Raw genomic sequence first — 12933 nt, forward strand, 5'->3', positions numbered from 1 at the left:
CCGCGATGATGTTCACAACGGTAAATCGAGGATGAGCTTGGCGAGATAATCTCGACCCTTGGTGAAATATAAACGCACATGCATGACAATCCACGGTGGCGCTCACCGCCTCAACATTTTGTAACAATAGCCCTTTGCTATTGTTATAAAATGTTGCATCTTTTTTAAGGCAGAAAGCAGATTCAAATGTATTCCACGTGGTTTTTACATTACGGCTTAATTTCCCGGGTCTTTTGTCAATCTGTTCCCGGATGACGGCTTCCCCTACGCCCTGTCAATCACGGGGGGTAGGGGCAGACCCAGGACCGTTTCAGGTAAATGACTCGCCACTCATGTTAGTCAATCAAACTAAGGTAGACCAGGTTCACAGTAAACGGAGCTAATCAATGTGCCCTCACACTACCTTGAATTTCCTTCCTTTTGATTGTGCATAATTCCACGAGGCTTAGTTGCCCACACTGCTGGTAAATTGGTTACGTTTAATGGAGTCAAGGGTTCAGTTACTGCCACTACGCGCGCAGTACTTTCTGCAGAAGGTTATCCGAGCACAGCCTATGTTTTGAAGTGAATGTTAAATGCCCTTTGCCAATACCTTCAAGACTTGGAAATTCTGTGTCTGTAAAAACCCAAAGTTGCCATTGCATAAGCAATGAATCACAAAACCTGGTTAGAGGACAATTAGAGGAAATTTTACTTGAAATGGGTGAACATTCTGCATCCATAGTAAGGAACCAGAGTTGGCACCATGCTTGGTCAATAACAAGGTGGAAAGGGACCTGGCACACTCTGAATGTGTATTTTCCGCCACCAGGCACTTGTCCATGAAGCCAAATGAAATCAGTTGTTTACGTTGAGTGCAACTGCAGCGCCTTTCTGCGGTTCTTATGAAGGACATTCATAATGAATGTGCCAAAATTGCCCTTGTGATACCTGAGAACATTTCACATAAGCCCCACAACAAAGCAGATTGGTCCCAAGTGGGATCAGATTCAACGCCACTGCTAAGGTGGAAAACATTTGCAATGTGTTTTTACACGGGTGGTGTGGTGCTTGCATATGTGACGTAGTGCTTAAGATGTTGGCAACAATGGTTTGATTAATGGACAGGCACAACACCATTGGGAATTGGTTTGTGAACTTGAGATGAGCATGACTATGCCAAATCATCACATAATAGTTGAAGACGAATCTGAGACACTGACAAAACATTGTCTAATTTTTACAATGAATATATGATGACCTTTTACAACAATCTCATGGTCACTTTGCAATTCTCAGAAAAATTAGTTGGGGGAAAATATGCATGCTGGCTGAGTGGAGAGGGTATTTATCACAAGCCTACTTTACCGCTCATCAAAATATATAAAAATAGATAAAGTGGTTATGACAAAAATTAACACAGATACCCCCCGAGCCTTATAAGACAGCAGGTGCAAGTGCTGTTTGCGAACACCTACTAAGGCCATGATGTGGTGTTGAGATCCGGTTGGCTACATACGGTGCGAAAAAAGTTCAAGTACATACCCAGTTGCTATGTTCTGCTCAGTGCCGATGTTCACACAAGCCACCAAGCACTTATTTAATTCTGAATGCACCTTGGGGAGGACCAGGACGGGTTCAAATAGCACTTGCCACGGACGTGCACGGCTGGGAATTGAACACATGTAAATGAGATCGTAGTGCAATGCGAAAACCACTAACCCATTGCTCCCCACAAACACACATTCACGTACAAGGACAGAGGTTCCCCACATCACGTATAACAGACTGTTGCAGCAAGTGCTGTTAAGTGAGCACTTATTGAGGCCTGCACACAGTAAAACGCTGGTGGTGTTGCAACAGTACTGGTGTTTACACACCACACCAGGTGCAGTACTCATTAAAATCTGAGTCAACATATGAGAGATTCCTGGGACCAGTTCAGATATCAGTCACGCCTGACAGCCATAGCCCCAACGGAACCCAGATCGCTGGGGTTTGTAGCATAGTGTCGCTAATCACTGCACCACCGCTCTCTATACACACATACACTGCTTTCTTCATGGGTATTCAAAAGCTGCCTTCTCTTTCCTTTACCTGTAACCCAGCAGCCAGAATAGAAAAGATCTTTGTGAGATGTTCCCTGGTCTGGAGTTCATGGGCGCATCCTGTCTCTTGTGTGTGCCGCATAATTGTAAGACCGACACATTTGTCCGGATAAAATGATACGTCAGGCAGTTTACCTGAATGAAAACATCTTGCCAATTATATTTGCGTCAGCCATAACCTCTCATTAGCTGTTCTGCGTATTGCTTGTCTCCCAACTGAAGCAAAACACACACGAAGAAATGCGTGCAATTGCTAAGATATTTTATTATTTAGAAATGCCATAAAAGAATAATTGTGTTCATCACAAAATTCCTCTTAATTATAGAAAAAACATTATTTTAAGGAAGCCAAATCCCATGGCAGTCTCGTTTATTTGATTATTTATTTTCAGCCTCAAAATAACTTAGACCAAAGTCACGGAATGGCATGAAAATGAAAGATCTTAGTTGCCCATTACTGCAGCTTGTCTCACCGCACAGGCACTACAGATTCAAGCTACATCTCAACCTCATTCTCGGATACACCGCAGTGCAGAAAGTGCTATTTCAACATGACACGTTATACAGATCCTGATTATCGTGTAGGTATTAAAGATGCTGAGAAAATATCTGATAAAAGCAGGGGTGTTAAGCCCTGTGTCCCATCTCTACAGGGCCATCACAGGTCAATAATATGTCTAATCTGGATAAATTCCTATCGTGGCTTTAATGTTTTTTTTTACTGAGGTCAGAGGTGCTTTTTGGCTCCCAGAAATAACCTCTGTGCTGGAGTGAGATGTGCTAAACTCCAGAGTTTTTTTCAATCCAAACAACGATGCCCTTAACAATTTTCATAAGGGTCAGATGGATGTGGTCAAATCAACGATGACTTTGCAAATAAAATAATCCACCTTTAAGGCCTAAACCGTAGCTATATATATACAAGGATAGCTCAAAATAGTGTCACGCAATTAACAACTGTTTAGAGAACAATCAAAATTATCATCTAGTTTCGGGTAACAGAGGTATTTTGTCATGTCATTGTATGGGTCCCCCCCCCAACCGATGCGATGCGATTTTAAGGATACAAATCTTTCCCAAAAAAGTATGTTATAGATAAATAATATAAAATTATATACTTAACCAGGAAACCTGCACTTAAGTCTCAATGTGTCATTCAGGAGGGTGCTGCTTGCGATGTTTAGCCACTTCCTTATAGAGTATGTTTTCCATGAAGGATGAAACCAGAGAATCCAGAGAGAACAAACATTTTTGAGACGAAACTCAACACTCCCTTAGAGACCAGAGGTCAGCAGCAACTTGACGTGTTGCCATTTGACTGGCAAATTCGTAGCCCTGCAAGTGTACGTTGATAATCTCTGGGCACAATCACCCAACATACAGAGTCCTAGGACACACCCGTCCGTACCTGTTCACAGGAAAACAACTGAATTTAGAGAAAAGCACCACGAAATAGTAAAAGGGAATACGATGACAAGCCTATTGGCAGCACAGATATGGATTACACCGGGAGGGGATGATCAAGAGGGAGATGGATCACTCAATGAAAGCATCACAGCATATTTTGTTAAGTGTTCTGTGGCATGGTAATGTGGATGATGCCACCGGACTGAAAAACTCAACAGGGTTGTCAATAACACTTTTGCCTTAATAGCAAAAATATTTAATAGACGATGTTTCGGGCGATGCCCCTTCTTCATAGCACGTAAAAAAAACACGTTTATTTAATTTTTATGTGCTACAAAGATGGGCCATTGCCCAAATTTTCACCTATTATATAATTTTCCTTTTAAGGCAACAGTGTTATTGCTGAATGTGTTGTGTTTTTTGTTCATTGTACTTGATTGCCAACAGCATCAACACATAATTTCACTGACAAAGGTTGATAACGAAGTCGACTGATTTAATCTTTTATAGCATCACATGGTATTTTATAATTGAAAGTGCAGCAATCTTGTAACACTCCAAGCCAGAGGTCTGTACGTGCGCATGCCACGATCACACTCTTCATGCGTGGCACTGAGCAAGACACCACAATAGTTTCCATGGCAACCTTAAGGAATGTTTTTATTCCCCTGGCATGATTTAAAACCTTTCACAGTTAAAAATTTAGCAAAACGGAATTGGTGAGCATGGTGACCACCGAAAAGAGTGATCGGAAAATCAATCCACCCAAACGCTGTTTGCACCTGCGCCTGATTTGAGAAATTCTGAGTTGATGCAGATCTATTAATGAGCAACCTTCTCACATCTACAGAAGACCCGTGAAAGAAACGGTGTTGCCAAGCATGATGGGGGCACATCCCGTACACTGTAACCTATCACAGCGTGGGGTTTAACTGAAATGGCATCTTACTTCATCTGTATTCTTTGACATCTGTTTTAACAATCGTACCACAATCATGCTACCGCAATTGGAGGCACGAGGTGAAGAGGCCTTCCATTCTGTCCAATAACTGGCTAAAGAAAGAAATGACATGTTGTAAAATGACCTGAAGTTAATAAAAATAACGGAACTACTTCAGATTTCTCCTAGATAAGCATAATGTATTGCCGAGCAGCACTCCTGCAAGCCACGTAGGGCATGGTTTACCAAGAATACATCAGCATGTTTGTAAGATACGCTGTTTATCATGTACACTCTTAGGCGACATTCACAGAGTGCATGTATTTAAATTTTATAATAATCATAATTTCAGCCCTTCGCCAATTCACTTGTAAACGAGGGCCTGTCGAAGTGCCCTGTCAGAGTTGGCGTTAGTTTGATAATACTTCAACATAGAGGTCAGTATAGGGAGGTGAAGAGAGGCCATTTCAGATATCATTTGCTACTGATTTTAGTCACAGTCGGAAATTGAACCCATGTAGCTAGGTTCAACAGCAGTGCGTTAACTGCTGTACCACCACTCTACCCTTTATTGTAAATTACGTAAAAAATAACATGACATTTATGATCGTGTGTATGTCCTTCAGAAAAACTCTACATCGAGTAAAGTAAAAAAAACATACAATATAATTCGTCTTTCTCAAGCCATTGGTGACCAGGATAAAAATGCCCACTAATGACACTTCACAACCTGAATTCATCTCGGGTCCGAGCATGAGATTTGAATGCAGGAAATTTGGGGTGTTTGGCTCAGGATTCTGAAACAGACACGAGCATTAACTCCACTAGGCACCCAGCCACTTTCTAAAGATGCAGGACTTTGTGACTCATCTGCATACTAGCCAGTATGAATAGAGAACACTTTGGCTGACCTGTGCCAAACACATAAAAGCAGCTGTTCTCGGCCTGCACTCATTCTGATATCACGTTTGCACAAACAAACACACGAGTAAATCTACAACAGCAAAGACATACATTACATTTTACGAGCCCATTCTTTATTAAAATGTTGCCGATGAAATGTGTAGGTTGAAAGTGAATCCACTCACTGTCAGCATCGCAAATCTGAATGCAGTAAAGGATTGACAAGTTGTAATTATGTGAAATATGGAGAGAGATCATGAGTTCCAGAATCTAGCGGTACGGTATAATAAAAGTGGACTTTGAGTAGCAGATTGTCCAGAAAACAATTCTCAAAATGAATACAATTCAAACTGGGGAAAATTCGAATATTTGAGAGTAAGGTAATTCTAAGGGAAACTATTGACACTCTTTACCATTTATGTCGACATGCAAAACACAAAGCAGTACAAAACTGATATGTATGACATAATTCCTTCATCAAAGGACTGCCAAATGGACGATAAGCACTGGCGCGTGCACACTGATGTCAATGAGAAACTACAGATGTCAAAACGTAACGCAAGTACAACATGCGATTGCTATGAGCAGCCGGAACAAACCGGAATAGACCACCCGCGGAGAAGCACACACAACCAATCATACTGCTCAATCTTTTTACCCCGATGTACGAAAGGAACACCTGGTGAGAAAATAACTGGCACAAATAAAGAAATGTAGAATTATTTCAGAGGGGGGGGGGGTTTAATCTATTTAATGCCATCGCCAAGATAGTCACATGAAAAAATAAATAACTCCAATGTGGAGCATTTATATATAAAAAAAATTGTAAGAACAATCACACATCTCGAAACAAAGCCAGGGCTAGAGTCAACGCCTGGGGCAGTGCAGACGCTAACCCACCCGTGCGCTTCGTAAAGCGTAACCTTAAAAAAAGAAATCTCATTTCGTCCACGCTATCTCTAATTATTGACCTGTCAGGAGAAGATGATTAGAGGGTTAAGGACCTCACCATCATCCACGAAAATCCCACAAGCTCATCTCTCTCCAATTAATATCACAATGCCCTGTGCAGTGACTCGAGGTTGAGGCCGCGAGACGTCACACTCACGGGCGCAAGAGGGCCAAGATAGCTTGTTCTTTCCGCTTGAACGCACAGCTTGGGATTAAATTAACAACAGGTGACAAGGGGACACGTTTGACTGTCAACGTCTTGACTCTGGTGCTCTTTTCGGGATAAACGCAAGTAACATTTTGTGCACTTGACAAGTCACAATGATGAGCGAAACTGTTTTACAGGCATTTGTTTCTCTCGTAAGTTATTTTTATGCATAAACCATCGAGGCCTGTACAATCCAGTCATATGGTGTTGTGGCAGAGCAAATGGTGGATGGTTGCGAGTTTAAATCCTAGTAGTAGGTTGATTCGCTCCATGTTTACTCTTGCATCAATCCATTTTGTGGGGAGCCAAAATCATTTACCCTATGCATAGAATGACCTCCACCATATGGGAATGTGGAATTTCCTCCACAGCTTCAAGCCTGCAAACATAAATGAGCACTGCCCCATTGCTCGTTTGGGTTAGGTAAATACTTTGACCGGCACGCTACCTGCAACAAACATGATTCCTGTTATACAAATAATGGCTATGTCAGTTAAAAGTGATGTTTCCTTGAAAACAGTCTTCATGGTAAGTGTTTACTTTCCCCACTGCTTGTTAATGTGCATCTCCATTGTTTGTGTCGCAGCAGAGGGTTTCTGCTCTCTCCAGCGTCTCTTCAGAGTTGTGGCTCATTGGGCATGGCTGCCCAAAAGTGCCGTAAAAGCACAATCCATTAGATCATTGAAAGAGCAGACCAGCACACCTCACTCTTGGTAAACAGAGCTTTTGGAGAATACACGTAGGACTTTCGGGGTGAAGCGGAGGTACACATATCTTGTGGGAATCCAAAAGTGAAAAACAGGGCAATTTATAAATGGACGAGCCATATGGCCTCAAGAGGCAAATGCACGATCTAAATGTTTTATGCTGTGTGCATACAGAATATAAGCAGGAACTTGTGTTTTGTCAGCTGAAAAACAAACTAATATACTCCAGCATATGGCATATGCTTTCTAAGAATGTTGTGCAAAATGCATAATTGTCAAAACAGCTTTTGTTGTCCAGGTGAACAAGAAATAATGAAAACAGGAGCTGCTTTGAGCGGGCTAAATGCCCGGAAAAAAACCTGGCAGAAGCAAGCAACGCTGAATTACTGAATTGTGTGCATTTACGTGGGTCTGCATTGCAGCCAATATTTAGTCATATCCCAAAGACATGTAATTTAACACAACATGCAATTCCATCCCACGTTCCTTCATTGCAGCTCAAAATGGTAATTTGAGGATTGAAAATGAGTGAGTTGGCAGGACTACCTTTTCATTTGGGAAATTTGATAAGCTATGAACACTAGCATTTGCCATGAGTGAAAAAAAATCAACACACAGAGATAAGGTGGGGGGGGGGGGGGATAACTGCAGCTTTAAGTAGAAGAACTTAATAAAAAAGGCTCAAGTTGGGCTCAGGATAAATATGAGCAAAACAAAGGTCACATACGCCAAGTTCAATAAACTATTGGAGATATCTGTCGGGGGGGAAACAACTGGAAAAGACGTCAGTGTGTGAACCTAGGGCAGTCATTGAAGGTGTATGAGAGGATATTGGAGTGCTTCTGGAAAGCTGAACTTGATCATGAAAAGTAACATGCCAAAGAAACATACCGAAGAAGACCGCGTTTAATGCGTGTGCACTACCTGCGATGACACATGGGTTCAGAAGCATGGCTATGGATGAAAAAATTCACAAACAGATTAGAAGTGCGCAATAAAGCACAGAAAAATGCAGGCATAGAGTTACCCTGAGACACAAAGAGAAACACATGGATGAGAGAATGTATGCCGGTTCACATTCATACTCTTACAAGAAGTGGGCTTGAGATACATCACCAGAAGGCCTTCGGTCAACAATAATGATGGAGTGGCACCAAGAAGTTGAAGGTGTCCGAGAGGACGTCCACTGGCTGAGTAGGTGGAGTCATGAGATCTGCTTGTGTGCAAGTGCTTGGTAGATTACCACATCATAGGATTGTGAGAGATGGCAATGGCTTGGGGAGGTCTTCATCGATCAGTAGACTAAGCATGGCTGATGATGATATTTACGTAATGATCCTTGCTCTTGGGCTTTAAAAGACTAACTTTAGTTTTATTGGCAAGCATGAAACTCCATTAGGCTGTATGCAGCTTCACGAGAGGCTCCTCGAAGCTTTGATGCTGATGTGATTTGTGGCATGAGAACCGATAATGTCTTGATCTATGATTCTGCGAGACTCTATTATGCTGTGCTAGTCAATGAAGCATTGTAGGCTATACTCTTTGGTTCTTTCGGTAAAGTCAAGTAGGTATAAAATAAATCACGACGTTTCGGGCGCAACACAAGCATCCGTGACTTTACCGAAAGAACAAAAGAGTATGGATTCCTGCAGTCACAAAAGCTTAAAATCAACATTGTAGGCTATGTGATGCACAATGTTTACTGTGTGTGAAAGTTTGCAGTAAGAAGCATGTTTTATCCTATAACTACATGTATAGGCACACTTCCTCTGTTACTAACCCAGTGTTCTAGGGTTGCCTGCTTGCTGTGCGAACTAGTTCAGAATCAGAATCTTTATCCTGGAGAAATGCGACGAACTATCAATCTCTTTTTGATAGGTGTCTGGTTGTAAGGGCTTATCTGTACCTGGAATTAAGCTCATTCTAAAGTTGCCGAAAAGAAGAAATGTGCATGTTGCGTCAACATCAGCAACGGACAGAAAAGGACAAAAACAACAGTATTCTTGGTTCTTTCGGTAAAGTCATGTAAAAGGGAAATAATAAAATAATTCAAATAAAACTATACTTTATTATTTCCCTTCTACGTGACCGAAAGAACCAAGAATATGAATCCCTGCAGTCACGAAAGCTTTAAATCGAAACAAAAACAACTGATAATTTCAAACACCGATCATAATAGGTGTTTGAAAAGAATAACCTCCTCACCAGTGTGACTTCGTTAAAATGCAGAAATGTATCTTTGCATGTTGAAATATTTTTCATATTCTTTAGGTGTGTGTTGACAAGGTCATGTTTTTGTGCAAAAGATTGTGAACACATTATGCAACTACTTAAAAAATGGACGAGTAACGTTTTAAACTGCAACAGTGTACACAAGGAGATACCTAAGAGCTGTACATATTAGTTATTTTATTCATCATTATTCATAATTTCCACAATTCCACTAATTATTACTTCGAGTTATATGTTATATCATTTTGCGTCAAACTAAGACCCCATAGCGTGAAGACAGGATACTTCCCTGCAAGATTGGCAGTACACCAGCATTGATTCAAGAAAGCCCATTGTGTCAAAACCAGTCCAGTTTTCTTGTCTTGAAACAATGCTGCCGAAATTGTGTACTCCCTGAAGGCTGTGCGGCTGATGGACTGTCTAAGAAAACATTTATATTTTTATGTGGAGATGGATATGTGGACACATTGTCTGCATATATATTTTGTAATGTTAGTGATACTCTTAGGTTTTTTCGGTAAAGTCACGTAGGTAAAAATAAATAATAAAAATTATAGAAATATAAATAAAATAATAAATCACGACGTTTCGGAGGCAACACAAGTCTCCGTCATCAGGTGGGACCGTCACAGCTAGATTTACCGTATCACTTGATACGGTAAATCTAGCTGTGACAAACTGATTTATAATTTTATTTCTATTATTATTTATATTATTTTTACGTGACTTTACCGAAAAAAAATAAGAGTATGAATCCTTGCAGTCACGAAAACTTCAAATCTAGAATGTTAGTGATACATCCTTATATATTATAAGTTGCTTCCTACTTCATTAGCCAAATAGTGGGTCCAAATTTTGAGACTGTATTGGCAGGACAATTGAAGCTTGACGAGCCAATCACAGATATATGCTCACCTTTCAATCACAAAGCAGTGCAACCTTCACGCGGTTCCACTGTTATCACAATCGGAAGTTTGACCATTTTAAATCCCAATCAGCATGAACTCAGTCTGTCATCTCTCTGAATTGTTAATTAGTACCACTATGTGAGAAGTAAAAAGTAGCCACCCTGTGGATTAGACTGACCTCTTATATGGAAATATGAAGCCTTCACTACTGGCCTAAGGCCATCGATACAGATTAACACTGATCCGATGTTTATTTGAGCAAAACTTTGACTCTACTTTTTGTATATATATACTTGGCATAATTTGATAGTGGAAAAAAGTGCATCATTGCAAATCCTTCCAATGTCAACATTCTAAAAGCCAAACAGCTTGCCAAATTAACCACTGGTTTCTATTTTACAGACAAACATTTGATTTGAAAAATCCGTACACATATAAATAGAATATTAATCACAGACGCTACGTAGGATGGCAAGAATGAGGTAACAAAAGAAAAAATACCCTTGATAATTTTCCCACACAACAATGAAGTGCCGTTTAATAATTACTTTAAAAACATTTGTTTTGAATGGTACGTCTTACGAAGACTTTACATATTCTTGCAAAGGGCATCAATGACATGGGATTGGACAACCATCGTAACAGTTTTCCAACTGGCCTGCATACTTTATGGTACTGTACTATTGAGAATGCACACAAATGCATTTACTTTACAGAAGTGGAACAATTTATGAGTAGGTAAGAACAATCATTGGTCGAATGGGGTCAAATTTGCAATGGTTACAGGATCTCACAGGTGGAAGTGATGGAGATGTGTCATGTCATCAAAGGTAATGGGCATGATGACCTCTTGGTCTTCATCTCGAGTTGTACAATTGCATGAAATTGGGCAACATGTTGTGTGCAAATGGAAATCCAATAGCGGTTAACTGTATGGCTGTTATTTATAAACATGTTACTTAAATAATAACATCGTCCAGTTGAATTGGCATGGTTATCATGGTTGTCAAATTAAGGGACGGTTTGCAGATGTTGTATAGTTCAAATGTTGACGCCGCCTGGTACTGCCGCAGGAAGCCACTGCAATGCGCCACACACGCTTGCGAGCAGACGATAAAATGTAACAGTGTTCACTAATATCAGTAACGTTCCCCAGTTGCAGGTGCAATTTTTCCTTAATCTCAATTCATGACGAAAACGTTTTTTTTTTAAAGAACAATTGCCGCTGTGCAGGAGCTGGTTATTGAATATCATTCTTTGTGAAACTGGTCAACAGAGAATAGTTAAAACTAGAAGAGCAGTTCCACAGTTTCAAAATGTGGGCGATCAAAGTTCAAGTTTATTTGCTTAACCAGGTGAAATCTGAAAAGACCATGATTGTCTCATTTACAAGTGACCTGGATTACAATCATTGTGGCTTTTGACTTTTTGAGAAGAGAGAAATGCCCATAACACACAATGGTCTCAGATTTAGTCAGACAGACTAACTTTTTCATCCACGCTGGGATGGTGCAATCAGTTCAGGAATGTATCAAACAACTGACTTATTCAATGAATAAACATAGGTACTAAAGCTATACGTAATTAACTTCAAAATGATACATTTTATTGGAATATATTTAGAATTCTAAGTCTCAGGGTGACTAATGGGTGGCACTGCCCAGAAACTAAAACAGGACCTTGTTATCAAAGGATGTATTTGAAATGTGGTACAACGCAACGCCAGGGATGTATAGCGCGTTCAATGCACACATTCTAAACATCTTAACATCGCAAAGGGAAATTTTAAAACCGGTGTTCTGGTTCAGCCTTAGTTATCATACACTCAGAATAGAATGTAAAGCTTCCCAATACTGCCTCCTGTTGGCAAATTGTCTGACTTGCGATTTTCCCCAGTTGAGAAGCATACAGTACAAACAGCTGTCATTGTAAATGTAAACTGATCAATCCAATATAAATACTTTCAGAGTTATTTACATATAAATACAACGGATGCAAATGATATTGGAAATTGAAATGTTATTATACGAGCAGACAATGACCTATTCTGTTAGATGCTAAAGGGTATTTAAAATCTGCCTTATAACATTGGCTAAGATAATGATGTGCAGGATTACCGGAACGACTGCAGTAATCCTTAAGCCGTGAAAACTGGCTCGATGGAAAGCTTTGCATTAATCGCAAAGCCACGCAACCGAGCGTAACAAACACTGAAGCACAGCAGCATTTGCACTCTAGGCACTGGACACCCACCAGCTGAGCTGAGGAGCTCAGAGAAGTCGGAGCCACGTGGGGCCTGAGACTCCTCTTCCAGCACGGGACCCTCCTTCCCCCCTCCAGCGGCTGGCTCCTGGCCGCCCCCATAGCGATCCCAATTACTGACAATCTTCCGTCGGGAGAAGCGCCGCTCCTCTTCCTCCTCATATCTCGTGCACACATCTTCATCCGCTCCCTCCTCATTAGCCTACACACCGCAGATCACACATAACAGCGCCACCTCCTAGAATGAGCAAATAAAAAGCGCGACTGATACTCAAACGTCAAAATAACCTGGTCACACCTTTTCCTTCTGCCATGAAAAGCGTGGTGG

The 12933-nt window shown here is 40.8% G+C and overlaps 2 protein-coding genes across 2 annotated transcripts in view; one reads left to right on the forward strand and one right to left on the reverse strand.

The window, feature by feature from the left end:
* The window catches only part of AVEN (apoptosis and caspase activation inhibitor), a 49477-nt gene that overhangs the window by 34296 nt on the left and 2248 nt on the right, over positions 1-12933 (reverse strand). Inside the window, exon 3 of the mRNA XM_061559374.1 lies at positions 12597-12807. Within this exon, the coding sequence (XP_061415358.1) occupies positions 12597-12807 (211 nt within the window). The remainder of the gene's footprint in view (positions 1-12596; positions 12808-12933) is intronic.
* Positions 1-12933, forward strand: part of LOC133347255 (muscarinic acetylcholine receptor M3-like) — a 29283-nt gene that overhangs the window by 7489 nt on the left and 8861 nt on the right. The gene's annotated exons all lie outside the window — the stretch shown is intronic.

This window comes from Lethenteron reissneri, chromosome 25, assembly GCF_015708825.2.
Source record: "Lethenteron reissneri isolate LAM-NWPU_2019-01 chromosome 25, ASM1570882v1, whole genome shotgun sequence".
NCBI classification, from domain to species: domain Eukaryota; kingdom Metazoa; phylum Chordata; class Hyperoartia; order Petromyzontiformes; family Petromyzontidae; genus Lethenteron; species Lethenteron reissneri.